The 22,579-nt window shown below is 38.8% G+C and overlaps 1 protein-coding gene across 1 annotated transcript in view; it reads left to right on the plus strand.

The window, feature by feature from the left end:
* Positions 1–22,579, plus strand: part of TMEM163 (transmembrane protein 163) — a 169,356-nt gene that overhangs the window by 90,482 nt on the left and 56,295 nt on the right. Inside the window, exons 3-4 of the mRNA XM_050916038.1 lie at positions 2,546–2,589; positions 4,129–4,220. Of these exons, the coding sequence (XP_050771995.1) occupies positions 2,546–2,589; positions 4,129–4,220 (136 nt within the window). The remainder of the gene's footprint in view (positions 1–2,545; positions 2,590–4,128; positions 4,221–22,579) is intronic.

Here is a 22,579-nt window from a genome sequence, read left to right on the forward strand (position 1 = left end):
ATCATTTAAATTATATTAATACTCCTAACACTGTTAATAGTTATAACTTAAAATCTTCAAAATATTTCACAAACTAACTTTCCTTGAGACACCTCTGGGAGATCAATAAGTATTACAGTATTGCCACCTCCAAGCTTACAAACAACATGCCAGACAAATGCCAGATGTGGTGAGACTTGCAATAAAATCCTAAATAAAAACACTATGTTACAGATATGAAAGCTGAGGCAGAGAAGTCAAGTGATCTGCTCCAGGCTGAGGGGAAGTCACAGTCCATGCTAGGGTTAGAACACAGACGCTTCTGGCTCCAACTCCTGTGCTCAGTCCATTAATACCACACTTATACAAGTATCATCACTTACACTGGATATTCATGCAGCAAGATAAGAAGACCCATTAGAGTTAATGGTAATTAGGAGTGTAAATTCCTGCCCATGGGTCTGGGGATAATAGTAAATTTGTCCCTCTGTTTAGGTTTATTGTTAATGTTAACTAGAAAGAATAAAGGAACTTTCTTTTAACATAGGACCTATACTGCTGCCCTTTCTCCTGTTAATTTGTATTGACCTACTCTGCAAATAGGAATCAATGGTGCTAATCAGTGGGAGTAAGCATGGCAGAATCAGGCCCATAGAAATTAGCATACTGGTCTGCAGGAAGTACAATATAGTGTTTATTTATAGTATAACTAATAAATAACAATGATATAGTACTTCATATTTATGTACTCCATTTCATCCAGAAAGATCCCAGAAACATTTTATAAAATACCGAGTAGAAGGGTCACTTAACACTGAAATGCAGCAGATATTTTTTTGTCAGTTAGGGTTGTCAGGCATCTAGTTTTTGAAATGCTTGGTTAAAAAGGAACCTCTGGGCTGCTAAAAGCGTGGTTGGCCGCAGTGCCGTGGGGGCAGGCAGGCTCTGCGCCTGGCTCAGCATGGCTCCTGGGAAGTGGCAGGGAACCATGGTCAATGCAAGCTGCAGGGGTCACGCCTGCGTGTGGGGTAGCACACGAAGTCCCCTGGCCACCCCTCTGCCTAGAAGCCAGAAGCACACGTTGCCGCTTCCCAGGAGCTGCCTGAGGTCAGTGCCGCCTGAAGCCCTCACCCCAAACCCCCTTCTGTGCCCCAACCCTCTGCCCCAGCTCAGAACCTCCTCACACACCCCACACCCCTGCCCTAGCTCTAAGCCCCCTCTTACACACTGAACCCTTCGGTCATAGCCCAGAGCCCGCTCCTGCACCCCAAGCCCATAATCCCCAGCCCCACCACAGACCTGCACCCCCAGCTGAAGCCCTCACTCCCGCCCCGGTACCCCAACCCCCTGCCACAGCAAGTGAACGAGGGTGTGGGAGAGTGAGTGACGGGGGGGAGATGGAGTGAGCAGGGTCGGGGCCTTGTAGAAGGGGTGGGCCAGGAGCAGGCCTTGGAAGGGGCGGGGAAGAGGGGTGGGGCAAGAGTGTTCGATTTTCTGCAGTTAGAAAGTTGGCAACCCTACTGTCAGTGTCCAACAGTTTCTACATCAGAAAGTGAGGAAACGCCACTGCAGACTGAATGGAGACATGCAGACTATAAATACCTAAATTACAATGTGGACAGGGTACAAGGGTTAGCGGACACACTTATGCTTGAAACAAGCATCATGGGATCTTTAAAGGCTGTTGGTGATCAGAACTAGATCTGGTCTAAAATTTTCTGAAAAAAGTTTTCCACAGGAAAATACTGATTCAATGGAATTGACACTTTTCACAGGGACCCGTCAACTTTTGATGGAAACTTACCTGCCTGATTTTCTACTAGTCTCCCCACCAACCAGGTAGCTGGTGGATGGGTTGTCCAGCTTTCTGAGTTCCCTAGCTACCCAGGAGCTGGGTGGCTGGGGACTCCTGGACTCCTCAGACTGCCCAGGGAGCAGGGCAACTAGTTTCCCACTTGGCCAGCTCTCTGGCTCCCTGGGTGGCTTGTTAGATTGCCTGGCTCCATGGTTTTTCTGCCAACAAGCTCGTCCAGCAGCCAGGGAGCCAGATGGGAAGCTAGCTTACCAGCCAGCCCAGAAATTTTGGAAAAATTGTATTTCGGTCCTTGCAAAATGGATATTTTGCCAAAATTTCTGTATTTTGGGCTTTTCATTCTGATTTGGAACTAAAACAAAATTCAAATGCAAAAGTTTCTATGGGACAGAAATTCTGGTTCCTGCACAGCTTTGGTTAGAACTTCATCTGAAAGGCAGCACTTCTAGCAGCATAGTGCCCCTGAATGTCATGCTTGGGCATTGGCCCAGTACCATCTTGGAAGAAAGAAGGCCGCTTACTGGCTCACCACACCAGTCCCTATAGCATGTGTGCCTTCCCCTATGTCTTTGTATGCGAACTGAAAGAAGCACAGCCCATTCCTGCAAGCTGGTTTTGCAGCTAATTAATGCTCGAACTTGTTTTCTAACTTCTTATTTTTTCTTCTTTTCAAAGTGCAACTCTCCTCTTAGATGAAAGAAAATATCCAAGAGACATTTTAAATTATGCTAAATAATATTTTCTTTCTTTTAGCTGTCTCCATAATGAGGTATAGTGCATCATCATTTGGATTTGCTGTAAGTAATCTTACAATTTAAATATGATTCACAGTGAGATGTTATGTTGCATGCTGTTTTTGAACTCTCACCACAATTTTTCTTAGCTAAGGAGTGCATCCAGGTAAAAGAAAATCGGTGACTAACCGGAAAGATCATTGTTTAAAGTTGATCATAGAAGTAATATGTAAAAGTGTTAGGGTGGTCTGCTTTCAATTCCTAGCAGACAAAGGCATTCATATCAATGCTAAAATCTTATGCTGATGGACGCTATAGAACAAGCTAAGAGGAAGAGATATTACAAACCAGGACCAATTTTCCATTGCAAGGCCCTGCAGCATATTCATCCCCCATGCAGGCGTAGATTTGAGATCCCAACGTCATTTGTGAAATCCTGTTCCAATCAAAGGGCTGGTCTACACTTAGGGGTGTGGGGGTTCCGAACTAAGATATGCAACTTCAGCTACGCAAATAGCAAGTATCTTAGATCGCCTTACCTGGCTTTCCTCATGGCGAGGAGTTGACTACCGCGGCGCCCCCATCGACTGTGCTTACCTCGCCTGCTGAGGTGGAATACAGGTGTCTATTACCGGATTGATTTATCATGTCTAGATGAGACACGATAAATCGATCCCTGATACATCGAACACTACCCGCTGATCCGGCGGGTAGTATAGATGTACCCAAAGTCAACGTCAAAACTCCCATTGACTTCACTGGGGCCAGGATGTCAACTTTGGTCTCTAAAAATCGCTGCTATTTTTCAATTTGCAGTTGAACACTAATATATTCTCAGCAGAGATTAACTGTAGAGAAAACATTCCTAATTAAATGAAAAAACTTGAAAGTCAAACATTTTGTATTTTATTGTGAACTTGAAAGTGGGGCTGTTTCTGTGAAAAATTTGAGTTGAGTGTGTGAATTATTCTGGGCATAGAGTAGAAAGATCAATTAACTCACCACTAAAATGCAGTATATACATTGTCAGTGTCCAGGAGTTTCTACATCAGAAAGTGAGGAAATGCTTAATGGGCCAGTATTGAGCTGAGATGGCACTGTATCAAAAACCTGTAAAAAAAAATTCATGTTTTTAAGTGCTGTGAATGTGAAGATTTTGCCTAAGATGTGGCGTAAAGTGAAATTAGATGAAATTCCTTTGCAAAGTTCTGTTAAACAAAAATTGTGAATTTGTAGGACAAGTCACTGAAAGACAGTTGCCCTTTTTCTTTTAGACATTGTACGAGAAATATATTAGTATTGTAAATATTGTGGTGACCACATTATTGCAAGAATTTTTTTTTTAGCCAAGTAACTCTGCATGCTGGTGGATTATAAACAAAGCTCTTTCCATGATTGACTGTCTGAAGTCTGATAGACACTGTTGTGTAATGATACACAGTAAATAAAGTAAAGATCATTTAAATGAATGTAAATCCTGCTTTCATTAAAATGATTTAGTTGGAGCTGCTTTGTGCCCCACAGCATGATTACAGATGCATTGCTTTAACTACAGTACACCTTAATAACCCACAAAAGCAATTGACTCCGTATCCTTTTCAGTTTGATGCTATCCTGGATGTTTTGTCATCGGTGATAGTTCTGTGGCGTTACAACAATGCAGCCGCTGTACATTCGGCACACAGGGAATACATGTAAGTAAATGTACCCGTTTTTCACTCTGACAGAAGACTGCAGAGCCTTTGTGATGAAGCTGTGATGTTATGGCGGTGACAAGAACAAAAATTGTAAGATGCCAATAAATTTTCATTTTATTTTCATTCAGTTTATGGTCACAAACTTGCAGCTTTAACTCAAACCAACCTCCCGCCATGAAAATGGTTCCACATCATCATTTCATTTAAGATGCTAAGGGTTCTATATGTTTCTCTTTGAAGGATCATGTGAGATGATCTGTAATTGTAACCAGCATTGAATGTGCAAATATTTTGTTTCCCATCTTAACTCATTATTCACACTAGGATGAGTTTCTAGTATTTGATGCTTGTGTTTTACTTGTTTTTCATCATCACAAAACTGGGATCTGACTTTTTAGGTGCTGAGCACCCTCAACTCTCATTAACATCATTAGGAGTTGAGGTTGCATAACCCCTGATGGGATTGGGCCCAGGTTAGCCAAATGATAGGTGGATAACTATGTAATCTAACTACAGTAGTTAGATTACATAGTTATCCACCTATCATTTGGCAAACACACCTGCAAACACACGTGCAAACTGTTTTTTAGCAGCACCTAATGCTGATGTAATGATTAAGTGTTTTTCATCATCTACATGTAATTTAAACAAAAAATTAGCACCTGCATATTTGCAGTAGCTAGTTGTAAGGATTTGAAGTGTACATATGTAATGGTTCTGGCACGAACAATATGGACACAATTCCTTTCTCCAATCTGCAGTGCACCCAGTCACAGTGATGATCCCCACTGTGTCTTCTGCACTGGCTGACAATGTGGAATTCCCATCATCAATGCATGTGACAATTGCAGAAGATTTAGTAAAAATTAGCAAAGTAATTATGGTTTGACACAGCACATCAGCGAGAATTTCACCCTATGGACTAATTATAGTGCACATTTCTTTCAAAAATGTGTGCCTAAAGTTAGGCTAACTTCATATTTAGGCATCTAAACAAGTATTGACCAGTGTTCTTTAAATGCACAAATGACAGTTTCTGTGACAGGCTACCAGAGCAAAAAGGAAGCTCTAAAATCTATACTGACTTTTTGCAACTAAAGATCATGAAGGGCTGCAGTACTTATTCATAAAAATAAACCAGGATTGAATTTGGCTTAATGTCAACAGAGCGACAGAAAACATTTTTCACACACAATATTCTGGAGAGGTAAATAATGATTTGAAAATGGGAGAAAATTATTGGGTTCTTTTGCCAGAGCATTTTGTGTGTGTGTATATTTTGGCTCTTCTTCCTCCCTTTCACAAAGGCCTCAGCCTATAAAAAGTGATGAAAATTTAAACCCAGCTTCAGTGGGCCTTAGATAAATCTCAGTTATCCTCTTTGGATCCCATTTATTTATCCTCCTTGGTGGGCTTTTGAGGGCCTCAGAAGCTCCTTAGCTGAACACAGCATAGGATACTAGATCAAAACACAGAGCTCTCCAGTTGAAAAGCCTTATAAAAGTTTTGTCTTGAGGTGTTACCTTCAGAAACAGGTGATTAAAATTAATCTTCCTGCATAAATTTGGATTTATTGCCCAGTTTCAGCATGCCTTGGTTTTATGGAATCCTCAGAGTCCCTTCAATATTTAGTTAACATCTCTAAGAAATCCCCGTCTGCTGGGCTTTTTCAGTTTGAGTGTAGTGGGCCTTAGAAAATAAAATAAATATGTCTCAATATAAAACAACAATCAACATGTCTTCAGGCTAGGGATGTATACAGGCAAAATGGCAAATATATTTTGCTTTTTTAAACTTATTTTTAATTTGCCTTCAGGTAACTCCCATGCTTTAGATAAAACCATATAATGGGATGGGATGGGTCATGCCTTCTAAAGCAAGACATCTAATGTTACATGATGATATCAATATTAAGCAAAAGAACATTACCATAGCTTGAACATTTTTATTGTTGGATGGGTGATCTGGTTATCTCTGTGATTTCACTCTGTAGCTCCTAGAAGTGGCAGACGTTATGGACCATGCAGGAGGGGTAATTGCAGCTGTAAATCACTAAGACGACTCCTAGGGTGTCCGGTTTTCCTGGGAGGAACATCTCTAATTTCCTGTCGTATTTAATCTTGAAAGATTATGTATTAAATGATTTTTCCTCCACGCTGGGGAAAAAAGGAGACTTGTTTGTTGTTTGAGCCCTGCAGGTTATTTATTGCTATTGTAAATAGCCCTTGCCTCATATGCTCATAACAGCTCTTGTTCTTTTACCATCCTGAAAAGCAGAGGCAATTGTTTTTCTGTGTGTTCGGGTGCCAATAGGGAAATGTGACTCCTGAGTTTTGTAAGGTACGTCCTTTTGCTAGTTGATGCCCCCGCCCTCTGAGGAATGTTGGAAATTCATGTGAGTGCTCAAGTTATGTGGTGCATTATTCATGTTTAAGCATGCTTAGCCACAGGTGTGTCCCACCAGGGTGGCACTTGCCTACATAGAACTTCTTTGACTATTTTTGCACTAATTCTGGCCACCTTACTCATGCATATATTTTGAAGTAAGTGATGCTATTTGCCTGAGTAAAGTGAGAAAGATTCAACCCTTTATTGGCATGCCTTCATTTGTAGCTCCACCTACTCTTGTAAGTCATTGAATTAAATACACATTGGTGAATATGTGTGTGGGTGTATTAACCTCTTTGAAGATTCTTCTTCACTCACTGGCATTTCTTGGCAGCAGCTAACGAACAGTTTTGTGTGCTCTAAATACCGTTTTTGAGCCTTGCACCAGGGGGCTGAGCCAAAGCTCACTGAAATCAGCCCATTGACTTCAATAGGCTTTGGATCGAAACCAAGTGGTCAGTGCTTGGCAAATCCAGTCCAAACTGTCCAAATTTGCTGACTTTTTTTTTGTGAGAGACAAATTAAAGACACAAAGGATTAAAAAGCATAAGAAAAAAATACAGAGGGAAAAGAGCCCTGCACATATTTGTAGATTCATCGATTATAAGGCCAAAAGGAACCATTAAATTGTCTAGTCTGACTGCCTACATATTCCAGGCCTTAAATTTCATCCAGTTACTCCTATATTGAGCCCAGTAACTTGGTTAAAGCCATCTAGAAAGGCTTCCAGTCTTTATCTGAAGACATCAAGAGATGGAGAATCTACCACTTACCTGAATAGTTTGTTCCAGAAGTTCATCACTCTCACTGTTAATTTTTTTTGCCTGATTTCTAATTTGAATTTATCTGTCTTCAGCTTCCAGCCATGGTGTAGAAGAAATTCAATAAATGTACTAAAACATTGAAACATGAAAGAACTGTGTAATCAAAGAATCCAGAAACATAGACAAACGAAAAGCAATGCCCACTGAAATTTTAAAGCATTCCATAGTAGAGCACAAAACAAAAACAATAACAGGCTGTCATTTTTCTTCTGTTTAGTGAGCCAAACTCTGCCTTTCGTTAAACCTATACAATCCTGTTGATTTCAATGAGGTTGTAGTGTTATAACTGATGTTAGAATTTGGCCTACAGAGTTTAGTTCAGAAGATTTCACACTTTCTACTACAGTGTTCATTTTCTCTCTGAAGACAAGAAAAACCCTTTGTAACAATGGTTAGGTATACAGGTGAATCGAAATGGATACTGCACGTCTTTGCTGATTCTCACAATCATTCACATGTAGCTGCTGCTTAATGAATTATAACTCACCTGTTGGATTCTACTTTTTCTAAAAATGGTGTGATAGAGATGGCCTGATAAATTGAAGTGTGCAATCAACCTTGCAAAATTCTACTTAATAAAATATCACTAGGGTTTTTTTCTTTGTTTATTTTATGTTTTCATCATCATGGGAAAGGGTAGATGGGTATATTGGGTATCTGGTAAATTATAATGAAAAAATTACAAAGTTATTTTCTAATTCTACCAGGGAACCTTGCAAATATGGTGGGTATCCTCAGAAATTGGGTTTTTCCCAAAAGATTAAATCTATGAGCTTCTAAGCCATATCAGCCACTCAGTTTTAGTCTGACCAGCACCCCACTGGGAAAAAATGCATAGCTGGTACATTTTTGCTGTTTAGTCATTTTATCATTTTTCCAGTTTGTCGGTCAAATAAAATAGCCTGTTAATTAGGCTCTAGCCTTATAGGCTTTAATTGAAGTGATAGATTTTGAAGAGATCAAGCACTGGGAAAGGCAAGACAGCTGGGAAGAGTATCTTAGAATTATTCTGAGTATATGATTCATTAGTTCTTGATTTGCTTAGCATGACCTGCTGAGCTGCATATAAATGTACAAGGAAAACTAGAGCTGCTGAAAAAGTCATCAAGAAAGCAAACAATCAGGAAGTCCAAGACAGGAAAAAAAGAGGACTGAAATAACTAGGTTACCTGGGAAAAGATTGGTAATCCAAAGAAACAAGAAGACTGAAAGAACTCATAAAGAAGGGTCATTGCAATTTCTTGCATTTTCTTCATGTGGGGAAAAAGAGAAAGGAAGGGGAATAGTCCCTCACTTAGAACATACCAATCCCCGGTTATAGACCTTTGAAGGACTGTAGATGTAAAAGAGAGAAAAGACACAGAAGTCATCTACTCCATCCTCTGGCTGTTTAAGATTGTTTCGTACAATATATTTTCCACTGTTGTGTCTGTACTAGCTTTAATTGATTCAAATGATGGAGTTTCCACCCTTTCCTGTCTAGACTCTTTTACTGTCTTGATCTCACCGCAAGGTAAGTATTTTCCTTTCTTAGTTTTCTAAATTCCCCTTTTCTTAATTTCAGTCCATCACTCCTATTTATATCCTCCGTGGGGCACTCCAAATGATGCCTTTCATACAACAAATGTCCCACTTCCTCAACAATTCATATTAATTGACTTCAGGATAATGGGCTTGATCCTGGGAAATGCTGAGCACCCTCTACTCCTATAAATGTTGAGAGAAATGGAGGGTGCTCAGCATCTCTCAGGATCAATTATAGCTGACATCCAGGAAATAAAACGAATAGGTTTTTTTTTTTTTCAAACTCTAGCCAACTAAGCCCAAGACAGTAAAAATATAATGAAGCCATTGGCAGTGAGAGTACTTTGGCCAACTCTAGGTTATAGGCTTTGTGATAAGGGGATTTATGTGCATTGCTCTGCTGACAGACCCAGTATCATACAGTTGAACACCTGTAAAGAACTTCCAGAAGCCTACAATTCCATCCAGGCACTTGAATCACTATGCACCTAAAAAGCTGCACTAGCCTATGTGAGCTGAAGCAACATCAGGAGAAAATTATTACAATGCAACCAAGCAATTGAATAAATACTTTAAAAAAACCCAGAAATTTACAATCCAATCAGTGAAACACACACACATGCCCATGACTCAAACCAAACGCTTCTCTTGACGGTGGAAATGTTTGGCTCAGGAACCCACTCCACAGGCTTTCCCATTATTGCCCCTCCTCACCTGAAATGGTAGGAGGTCTGGGGGGAAAGAGACAGAGCACCAGATTGGTATTTTCCCAAGAGCTCTTGCGCCAGTGCTGTCTGCTTCCTTATCAGCAGCCAGTTTCTTTGGGGAATGATTTATTAGTATTGCTCCTTCCAAGCTACTTACTATTTATCTAGCTCCTACCTTTGGTCTATGGCTCCCTTTCCTATAGTATTTGAGCAATCTGCAGTCTTTACTGTATCTCTCCTCACAATATCCCAGTGAGGTAGGGAAGTACTATTGTTCCCATTTTACAAATGGGAAACTGAGGCACAAAGCAATTATTATATAGTTCTGTTTTGACTTTTTTAAATGTAAAAGGCATGTGGGAGTTTATATCCCAGAGCTCCCTGTGAAATCCCACAGCACCAAGAGCCTTACTCCCACCACCACCGGTGCACTTGGGCTCCAGCCCAAGTGGGAACACCTATATTGCTATTAATGGCCCTGCAGCTCAAGCCCCATGAACCCAAATCAGTTGATCTGGGCTCTTAGACCTGCTGCTGTGGGGTTTTTGTTTTGTGTAGATGTACCCTTAGTGACTCAGACTGGGATGCTATGAAAGATCAGACAGAAGATTCCCTTTAGTTCCATAAAACAAAAATGTTTCCCATACAGCATGATCTAAGCTAAAAAAAGCTATTAGTGTTAGGCCAAGAGAAGGTGTTAGCAGCTCCCAAATGGAAACTGCACTTGAGATCACAGGATGTAAAGGAGGATATTTAAAGTGGAAAACTAGGAGACAGAGATATTCAGGAGACAGTGAAACAAAGAAAATACGATTTGAATGATCTTTAATATCTCATTTCCTAAATAGTTTTGGAGGCATATATACAACTACTTGGCATTCTGATCATTCTGTATATAAGACAGTGGATGACATAATACTTCATCAGGCTCAGGTGTGTTCATTTATGAGCATACCACCAGCTTATTTCACAAAATGAAAACCTCTTTCTTGAGACAGATTGTCACAACTGTGGTCAAACTGAAGGACGTTTTTTTCCAGCGATAGGAAAAGCTAAATATGTTGCCATAATATTCTTATACATATTAGACTTATGTAAGGTATTTGCTTTTGTACTACCCAGCATTCAATTCTATACAGAAATCCATGTAGCACATATTAAATAGGTTAAAAGCTGGTTATGTGATACCTCTCAAAAAGGTTATTGTAAATGGGGAACCGTCAACCAATGGAGTCATTTTCCATGTTATCTAATATCTCTAGCACTGATCTGGAAGAAAATGTAAAATCATTGTTGGTAAAATTTGCAGAGGAAACAAAAATTGGTGGAGTGGTAAATAGTGACAAGTCAGTTCCACAGAGTGATCGAGATCTCTTGTCAAGTGAGGCTAATTAACGATTGGAGCCCCTTTGCTGTCACTTGAAGTCTTTGAGGAAGACTGGACATCTTTCTAAAATATATTCTATAGCTCAACCAGAAGTTATAGGCTTGATACAGGAATCATTTGATGACGTTCTATGGCCTGTGTTATGTAGGATGTAAACTTAGATGAGCATAATCATCCATTGGGGTTGTAAAAATCTGCAATTCCCTGGCATTGTTATGACATTGTCATGTTATAAAGTTTTTTACAGTTGTGTTTTTGGGTAAGTAATCCTAATAAAGTCCTATATTAGCAGGATTGCTGTAATCAAGCCACAAGAAGTAATTCTTTCACTCTACTCACCACTGATAAGGCCCCAACAGGCATACTATGTCCAGTTCTGGCCTCTACATTTCAGGAAGGATGTGGACAAATTGGAGAAAGTCCAGAGGAGAGCGACAAAAATGATGAAAGGTCTAGAAAACATGACCTGTGAGGAGAGTGAAAAAAATGGGTTTGTTTAATCTGGAGAAGAGTGAGGGGGGACATGATAATAGTTCTCAAGTATGTGAAAAGTTGTTATAAAAAGGAGGGTGATAAATTGTTTTCTTTAATCACTGAGGACAGGACAAGAAGCAATAGGCTTAAATTGCAGTGAGGGAGATTTAGGACATTAGGAAACACTTCCTAACTCTCAGGGTAGTTAAGCACTGGAACAAATCTTTACCCCAGGGATTTTCTTTAGAGAACAAGTAGGGTCTTGGTTTTTATGGCTAGAAGGAACCACTTCTGTTCATCTATTTTGATCTCCTATATAACACAGGGCAAAAAGCCCTCTACCAGTAATTTCTGAATCAAGCCCATAACTTCTGCTTGAACTATAGCACATTGTTTAGAAATATGTCCAGTCTTGATTTAAAGACTGCAAGAGATGGAGAATTCACTGGATCCCTAGGTAAGCTGTTCCAATAATTAATTGCCTTCACTGTTAAAAATCTGCACCTTATTTCTAGTCTGACTTTATCTAGCTCAGGGGTCGGCAACCTTTCAGAAGTGGTGTGCTGAGTCTTCATTTATTCACTCTAATTTAAGGTTTCACGTGCCAGTAATACATTTTAACGTTTTTAGAAGGTCTCTTTCTAAGTCTATAATATATAACTAAACTATTGTTATATGTAAAGTAAATAAGGTTTTTAAAATGTTTAAGAAGCTTCATTTAAACTTAAATTAAAATGCAGAGCCCACTGGACCGGTGGCCAGAACCCAGGCAGTGTGAGTGACACTGAAAATCAGCTCGTTTGCCGCTTCAACTTCCAGCCTTTGGATTTTGTTCTGCCTTTTTTGTGCTGCACAAAAGAGCGGTCTACTATTGGCAGTCACTAATGAGAATCCAGTATCCATGGGGCCCACTGCTGGTTGATCTTGAGAGAACCTTTTCCCCAACGATGCCGCTCTGCTACAACCTATATGCAAAGAAATAGCTCTCTTTTTCTCTGATTTTTCGTTCCATTGGCTTCCTGCTTATTGTGCCAGGAAGAAAAGCAGATATTCTGACAGTCTATTAGGACTTTATATGAGGTAAAGGAGCAGAGGTTTGTGAGAGTACATAATTTGAGACAAGATGTTAAAAATGATCTAATTATATTTTCAGTTTAATGTTCAGGGAACTGAAAATTGGTTTAAATGATGTGATGAATCAAATCACAAATAATAAATATCCTAAAACATCAGAGAGGCCAGAACACATTAAGGATTTTTGGATCATATTCTGCTTAGGAGGAGATTAAAAAATGCCCATCTCTAGATTATAAATTTTCTAATTACCCTGCAATTGATCTAATATTTGACCTGCAAATTGGGTCTGTCATACATATTTCAGTCTTAAAAAATGAGCACTGTTATGTTTGTATATTATTGTATGAAAGGAATCATTTAAATTCAGTCATAACATTTACAATATCTGTCACATCCACAGAAAATATGGGTTACTTTAGCTATGCTGTGCATGTGAGAAACAAGTGATGCACAGATGGCAAAATCCACACCCACCCACGATTAAGGGCACATCTCTGAGTATAGAAGAGTAACACCTTATAATGAGCTAATACACTGGCTGAATGATCACCTGGAAAAGTATCAAATTTATGAAGATTTTCTACAAAACAGAATAGCTAAGAAAGGAAAACAACTAGACTCCTCAGTTCTTGCCTAATTCTTAATTGCCATGAATGGGGCTTTGACTTAAGATCTAATGACCCACAACTGCAAACAGTAGCACTGAGATCTCTATCAAGCATTCTTAAAACTGCAGTACCCACCTGGTGAACTGAAGAAACAGATTGACAGAGCCAGAAGGGTACCCAGAAGTCACCTACTACAAGACAGGCCCAACAAAGAAAGTACCAGAATGCCACTATCTGTCACCTACAGCCCCCAACTAAAACCTCTCCAACGCATCATCAGGGATCTACAACCTATCCTGAAGGATGATCCCTCACTCTCACATACCTTGGGAGACAGGCCAGTCCTCGCTTACATACAGCTCCCCAACCTGAAGCAAATACTCACCAGCAGCTACACACTACATAACAAAAACACCAGCCCAGGAACCAAACCCTGCAACAAATCCCAGTGCCAACTCTGTCCACATATCTATTCAAGAGACACCATCATAGGACCTAACCACATCAGCCAGACCATCAGGGGCTCGTTCACTTGCAATATCTACCAATGTGATATGTGCTATCATGTGCCAGCAATGCCCCTCTGCCATGTACATTGGCCAAATCAGACAGTCTCTATGCAAAAGAATAAATGGACACAAATCTGACATCAGGAATCATAACATTAAAAGACCAGTAGGAGAACACCTTAATCTCCCTGGTTAATCAATAACAGACCTAAAAGTGGCAATTCTTCAACAAAAAAACTTCACAAACAGACTCCAACGTGAAACTGCAGAACAGGAATTAATTTACAAACTGGACACCATCAGATTAGGCCTGAAAAAAGACTGGGAGTGGTTGGGTCATTACAAAACCTAAGCCCAATACTAATTTCCCCCTACCGTTACTCACATCTTCTTGTCAACTGTCTGAAATGGGCCATTCTCATTACCACTTCAAAAATTATTTTTCCTCCCTTGGTATCCTGCTGTCAATTGAATTGTCTCATTAGACTGACCTCACACTTGATAGGACAACTCTCATCTTTTCATGTATTTATACCTGCTCCTGTATTTTCAACTCCATGCATCTGATGAAGTGGGTTCTAGCCCATGAAAGCTTATGCCCAAATCAATTTGTTAGTCTCTAAGGTGCCACAAGGACTCCTTGTCATTTTTGCTGATACAGACTGACATGCCTACCACTCTGAAACCTGAGACCAGTTGATGTTAATGGACTTCTCATGGTGGTATGCCTTGGTAGTGCAGACCAATTTATATGCAAGGATTGAAGAACTATAGCCTACAAAATCAGAAGTTCCTTCCTACACACTCTTCATTATTCCCTCTTTTTCATTTCTTGACAAATGTCATAGTTATCTTAAAAACAGGATATTTCCCAGCATAGTTGGACTAGAGACCCATCTTATTCAACTGGGGAGCTTTATAGCTATATTGAGCACCTATTATTAACACTAGTGGGGTGCAACATATTGAGCTTTACAATCACTAAGCTTTGATTCACAGAAGATATATTATAAAGCATTAGTGATTTAACAATTTAGAGATAACTTTTTCCTCTCTCTTAAGCCTGGACAGTTGGAGTCAACCTAGCTTAAACAATATAAATTTTTTAAAACGTATTCACAATTTCTGTCTTTTCTGTAAAATAAGTGGCATAAAAATACATGATGGTGCACAATGATATACACAGGTTTTATTGGCACTTCTTTGGATCACCTGTTTTATCACTCATGCCTTAATCTATTACCTCCTACTTATGTCAATAAAAACCTGTAAAGCCAATTACATATCTATCTATATATATATATCTATATACACACATACACCTGTACATACAGCTACAAAATACAAAACACACATTAAATATTTTATGTATCCTAAGACACTAGTTTTTAAAAAGTGAAGCATTAGAAATCTTATAGACTTGGCTAGGAATTTACTGGGGCCTGATCAAAAGCCCACTGAAGTCTTTCCTTTGAGTTCACCAGGGTCTGGATCAGGGTCTGCTGTGTTTGTTTTATTGTCATTTCTTTGCTCTCTCATATATATATGACTTTGATAACCTTCAGTGAAAAAGAATCTTACAAAAATTCTGATGAGGCTCTTATTCAATTTCCAGGGTCTGAAAGGAACCCCTTGTTACCCCTTTCAGCAGCAGTAGGTTTAGGCACAATGAGTAGATGTTGATATGCCTCGCAGCTGATTGCAAGGCAGTCTAGCCATAGATAGAACAATAAAGAACACAAATCTGGCATGAGCAAATATGGTACAGATTTTTTCAAAATTTAGTACGTTATAGAAATGTTTCTCTGCTTTTATCAGTAGATAGTAAATAGCTGAAAAGTCTAATAATTTATGGTCCCTGATGGCCCTATTTCATCTCCATTTTCATGAGGAATTTAGAAACACAGAACCAATAAAAAAATCAAGTACATAAAGCCTATATCAATTCTAACATGGCCAATCTGTAACTTGGATTCCCCAGATATTAATACCATTCCCTCCTCCATGTTCTAAAGGATGCTGTAACAGCATTTTTTCAGCACCACAGATTATACTGACTCCATTTTATAATATGAGTTAGATGCTCTGTTGTATATCAAGGAAGGTGTGTATTTCTTTTAAATATAAAACACTCTTCAGCTCTGTTTTCAATATTAATTCTAAAATTATTTGCTTGGGTCCATGTTGATTCATGACTGATTTTTCAATGAGTAGGGGTGATGATTGGAAGTACTGCCAATCCAGACGCTGACAGTTGGAGCTAGACTCTGGGATGTATACAGTGAACAGTAAGCCCACATATTTCCTATGCACATTAAAATGACATTATTCCGTAATCACACTTCCCTGTGCAGGTGCAAAAATTCTGAACAGCTGTGATTCTGCGTAGGTTGGTTTTCAAACCATCACTGGTAACTAAATCCAGTAATGTAATATAAATCACAGACATAACCAAGCAGTGTATTTGTATAATTAAACAGACAAAAACATGTTAAAGACATAGACATGTTTAGTGACACAGTTAGAAAAAAGCAGGGAAACTCAGTCAGGCAAACATTTCATCTTCTTGTGCATACACACTGCCATAATGTGTAACATTACACAGTAATTTAGTCTTTAGCAGAGTAGCTGGGCTTAAAAAACTGATTCCACAGCCTTCACAGTTGCAAGAGCCATACTAAGAGAGCATAGCTAGCAATAGATCATCTCTGCATAGAGACAATGTGCAGTATTACAGAACCAGTAGCCAAGAGTGAATATTAATTAACAGCTGCATCATGTTTTCATGCCTATTTTAAAAAATAATTGGCAAAATCATATGTGGCTTCTATAACCAATTTACAAAAGCCTGATATAAGTTCTTTAAGGCAGGGACTACATACTTGACTATCTTTTCTGAAGCTTCTAGACACTATTGTAACATTAATATTAAATAATAACCGCAGGGCTGGTTCATTGTCTTTTAAACTGGCTGGCTGCCTCTCACATAATTCATTTTTAATTTCACTGTGTGTGTTACACCTGCCAATATACAATACCCATCAATAAGCACCTTCACATTTGATGCCACACATGTGCGCCTTGAATTCACTGGTCTTTTGCTGGGTACAGTGATTCATTCTGTTAGCGGCACCTAGGCAATGGCAATAGTTCAGATAGACACAGTGCCCAGCAATGGAACAGCTGATGCAAATTTAGGGCCAATTTTTGAAATTTTGAGCATTCTCAACTTCCATTGCCTTCATTGGAAGCTGAAGCTGCTTAACACCTTGCAAATGATTATTTAGCTTCTTGCACAATTGAAACTCTATGGACATAAGGGCTAAAAAAGGGTCTGTGAAGAGCTGCAATGTATTATCCAGTAGGAATGATAAGAGAGAACAGGAAAAACACATGTGGATGGGAAGGTGTTTGAGCTGGGGCTAGATATTATTCCAGCTCCATGTGAGTAATTGAAAGCCAGCCAGGATGTATACTAACACTTCAGATCAGTTGCCTCAGTGTTGTTGTCTCTATGTCAGCTGCAACTAAGCCTGCATTGGACCAAATACCTTGCTGGCTTTATTCCAATCATATCTTTGGAGTCATGCCAGCAGAGAATTTGGTCCACTGTCACCAGAGTTATTTTAACCTGACACACTTCCCACTGCCAGAATACCCGAGGTTCAGATTGCTTCTCCTGCAGAAAGGGTAGCTATAGAAGACAAATGAGAAAAACGGAGAAAGATACAGAATTGGAAAGAGAAATGAGTACATAAATGGAGACACACAAAAGAAAGGTCTTCATAATGAGTGACCCAATGAAAATCCATTTTGGTAATGACTTTTCAGCAGTCTGCTGTGTTAGTGCAACTTATGCACATGTTCACTTAGTCAATCTGAAAAAATAAAATGGAAGTCCTTGCAATGTTTATGGAAATAGGAGTTAGCATACATACATACTAGTTGTTTTCCAAATTAATTAGTTCCATCATTTAACTCTCATTTTTTCCTCCTCTTACTACCTGTGGCCTCTTTTAATGGATTATAAGAGAGCTAAAATCTGACATCTTACCTTTTTGAACTCCTTCAACATAAAAATGATCTGGTCAGCTTTGCTAAAAAAAAGCCCACATGAGCACTTGTGGAATTAAGACTATTATCTGTTGTTTGTATTACAACAGCCATTGGGGAAGCCCTAAACTGGGAACTGGACTCCATTGTGCCAGGCACCATGCAAACGTGTCAGATCAAGTCTCTATCCTGAGGGCCTTGCAATATAAGAAGAATACTATCTGAAACTTTAGTGGTTCGTAATTACTTGGAGTCAAATTCTGCTTGTCATATCCTCTCGAGTAGTGCTATTAAAGTTAATAGAACTGCTCACTTGAGTAAGGCAAGCAAGTTTTGGCTCTTGTAGGACAGGAAGATTAGGGGTGAATCACAGCAGAACTCCATGAGTGCCCAATACTGAGCAGAAGCAGACTTACTGTCTACAGTACCAGTCAATATGTAATGATCACCTTGATCAGATATCGTCAAGGTTATGCATCCAGTGTGGCTATTTCTTCACAACTGCTTTCTTATATATGATGAATGTGCAGCTTTTATGGTTTTGTGTGTGAAATAAAGAAAATATTGAGCATTATTTACTACTAGAGGTAATTTCAATGAGACTTAGCCTGGTAATAAGCATAACGAAGCTCTACAAAACTGTCTAGGATACATCTTTAAGGCTGTGAATTACCTTAATGCTAAGGATACAATACAAATATCTGAAACGGGTAGAGAACAGAACAAATCCCTATAAGCATTTTAGTTACTGTGTTTTGTATTAACTACATTTCTGTTTATAGCAGTAGCTCTTACATATACCACAAATGTAGAAAACAATTGTATACTCCTGACAGATTTTAAATTCATATTTTAGGCACTTGATATGTTAACTAAGCCAGAGAGTAATTTGACTGATATTGACAGTCTTGTTTTATTCTGCATGGTATCATCACAGTTCAGTGACTATTCTAATGAACCTAAATAATGCTGATAAAATTGATTCCAGTATATGAAACACATCTTACTAAGTACACGAGGAGAAAAAACTCCAAACAGTATCCATGAACTGGCGAGTTTAAGCTAAAACATTTATACAGATTGCATTCATATGCATCGCTACGTTTTTTCTGAAACCTTAATTGTGTTGCACCACCTCTGCTGCTATCAAAGCAAATTGTGTTGTGAATAGTAATTACCAAGGGCTTCATTATATACTCTGTTAGGCACTATGTCAGTGCATTCCATTTTCCAAAAAGCCAGTGGGATTATAATTAGGCAGGGAAAAGTCTTGCAATGGGTGTTTCACAGCGGTCAGCCTATCTCAGATAAATTCTGCTCTCAGTTACATTGGAGTAGTTACTCCAAATTTACCCTGGTGTAATTTATAGCAGGATTTGCCTGTTTCCTTGTGGGGGTATGTACAAGTATTTTTTACAAAATATTGTGTGGCAAATAATTGCAGGTCTCACTGAACACTATTTATGTAAGTGAGTAATCCCATTGGCTCTAGTGAGACTACTCATTTGAGTAAGTGATAAACAATATAACAAGGTACTATAGAAGGGAAAATTGCTGTATTAGCTTGAAGATTAATGACCCCAGAGATCTGGGCTAGTTAGATCTTTTATTCCATGACTGAAACAGAGTGACCAGACGTCCTGATAAAATTGGGACCATCTCGATATTTGGGTGGTTGTCCTGTGTCCCGACTGATCTTTGGTCAGAATGCAATTTGTCCTGATATTTCGCTCCACTGGCAGCACTGGTTTTGTTTTTGTTTTTGTTTTTTTGCTCCGCCAGCAGACCTCCCGCTCCCCTATCTGTCCTGATATTTTCTTCATCTCATCTGGTCACCCTAGACTGAAATAATTCATGATTTTATTCTTCCCATTATCTAGGAAGATCTGAACAATATAGTTAAATGCAAGATACATCTCTGAATCACCACTGCTTTGCCACATGAGATAAGAAGCAAATACCCTGAATATTTGGATTTTTGTTTTCTTAGGAAATTAACCAATTGGATTAGGGAGAAGAGAATGCCATAATTGTTAAATTTCTCAGACCTGTTCTAGAATTGACAAGCTCTGTGGGTATTGACTGTGAATCTCAGTGGCATTCAAAGCTGCCTATTGATAAATTGTCGATTTGTATGGAATGTCAGATGATTGATGCAGGCAAAGGACACGATGCACCATTTAGGGATTTGCTTTCTCTCTTCTCTTTGTGTGTTATGAGAGATTTATTAGCAAGACTAAGAAGTTCTCCTGGTAGAGTTAGGTAGAGGGAATGTGTCATGGAAAATGAGGTGCTGGTACGATGTCATTTAATTTAGTGCCAGATTGCGGCTGAGCTTTTATGCAGGTGTGTGTGAGTAAGGTTACACATGAGGATTGTGCATAATTGCAATCCCTGTGCTCAAGGGAGCTCCCTGGGGAGGCTGTGTAATTCTGCAGTACCCTCAACACAAGGCTGTGCCTTAAAGACACAATTTAGCTTGTAAGATTCAGTGTGTTGCTTGGAAGGGAATAGGGGTTCTTGGAAACTCACAAGTAACATAAACCCTTTAGCAGCTTGCAGAAATCTAAATATTTACATTCTTGGTGTCAGGAGGATGCAACATAATGCATCAACCCAAATGGCAATATAATATTTATATCCTGACAAAATGAGCCACTTGGTGCAATAATATCCTATGTTAGCAGCATCTGTATTTTCAGATGGAACTACTGCAACCAACATTTCTTGAAGAAATATCTGCCACAGCTAAAGATTTATCACAGAGGCATATGTCAATGGACAAACCAAGGAAGTCCTGGTGTTTTCACCATTTATCTGCAACATTGCGTTATGTTTGAGATCTAGAGATAACTAATAGGTTTAGTTTCATGTCAGATGCCATTGCAATAGGAAAAAAAACTTCAACTAGGGATGTTGATTAATCTTTGATTAATTTTTTGAATTTTTTTCTACATTTCCAAATATATTGATTTCTATTACAACACAGAATACAAAGTGTAAGGGCTCACTTCATATTATTTTTATTACAAATATTTGCACTGTAAATGATAAAAGAAATAGTATTTTTCAGTTCACCTCATACAAGTGCTGTAGTGCAATCTCTATTGTGAAAATGTAATTTACAGATGTAGATATTTTTGTTGCATAACTGCGCTCAAAAACAAAACAATGTAAAACTTTAGAGCCTATAAGTCCACTCAGTCCTACTTCTCATTCAGCCAATTGCTAAAACAAACCAGTTTGTTTACATTTATGGGAGCTAATGCTGCCTGCTTCTTATTTACAGTGTCACCTGAAAGTGAGAACAGTCGCTTGCATGCCGCTTTTGTAGCCGGCGTTGCAAGGCTTTTACATACCAGATATGCTAAACATTCGTACGCCCCTTCATGCTTCAGCCACATTCCGGAGGACATGCTTCCATGTTGATGATGTTCGTTTAAAAATTAGTGCATTAGTTAAATTTGTGACAGAACTCCTTGGGGGAGAATTGTATGTCCCCTGCTCTGTTTTACCCACATTCTGCCATATATTTCATGTTATAGCAGTCTTAGATGATGACCCAGCACATGTTTGATTTATGAACACTGTCACTGCACAGCTGACAAAATGCAAAGAAGATACCAATGTGAGGTTTCTAAAAATAACTACAGCACTCAACCCAAGGATTAAGACTCTGAGGTGCCGTCCAAAATCTGAGACGGAAGAGGTCTGGAGCATACTTTCAGAAGTCTGAAAAGAGCAACACTCAGATGTGGAAACTACAGAACCATCAAAAACTAAAATCAAACTTCTGCTGGTAGCATCTGACTCAGATGATGAAAATGAACATGCATTGGTCCACTCTGCTTTAGATCATTATTGAACAGAACCCATCATCAGCATGGATGCATATCCTCTGGAATGGTGGTTGAAGCATGAAGGGACATATGAATCTTTAGCGCATCTGGCATGTAAAGATCTTGCGACACCAGTTACAACAGTGCCATGCGAATGCCTGTTCTCACTTTCAGGTGACATTGTAAACAAGAAGCAGGCAGCATTATCTCCTGCAAACGTAATCAAACTTGTTTGTCTGAGTGATTGGCTGAAGTAGGACTGAGTGGACTTGTAGGCTCTAAAGTTTTACATTTTTACATTTTACATTTATTTTTGAATGCAGTTATTGTTTTGTACTTAATTCGACATTTGTAAGTTCAACTTTCATGATAAAGAGATTGCACTACAGTACTTACATTAGGTGAGTTGAAAATATTATTTCTTTTGTTTTTACAGAGCAAATATTTGTAATAAAAATAAATGGAAAGTGAGCACTGTACACTTTGTATTCTGTGTTGTAACTGAAATCAATATATTTGAAAATGTAGAAAACATCCAAAATATTTAAATAAACGGTATTCTATTATTGTTTAACAGTGCAATTAATCATGATTAATTTTTTTAATCGCTTGACAACCCTAACTTCAACCTCTCTTGAGCTGTACTTGGCAGAAAAGCTGACCATAAATTGATGTTTCAGAGAGTAGTTCTTAGCTTGTCCTTTCTGAACTATATTATTTTGTAAACTGTTTTGTTTCCTAAAAGACTCCAACAAACTTGTCCTTCTGTCATTTTAGCAAACCAGCTTGGCAAACTATGAATGTGCATTTTCTTTTAAACTGTTTCTTTGTTTCCCTGCACTCTGTGTCCCCAATTTAGAACATATCCAAGCCTTTCAGAATAATACATTCTATAGGCCATAGAGACCACATGAGGATAACTCAGCTTCATGAGTTTTTCATTAGATCTTTGCCATTACCTGACAC

The sequence above is a fragment of the Gopherus flavomarginatus genome, chromosome 10 (genome assembly GCF_025201925.1).
Source record: "Gopherus flavomarginatus isolate rGopFla2 chromosome 10, rGopFla2.mat.asm, whole genome shotgun sequence".
In the NCBI taxonomy this organism is placed as follows: domain Eukaryota; kingdom Metazoa; phylum Chordata; order Testudines; family Testudinidae; genus Gopherus; species Gopherus flavomarginatus.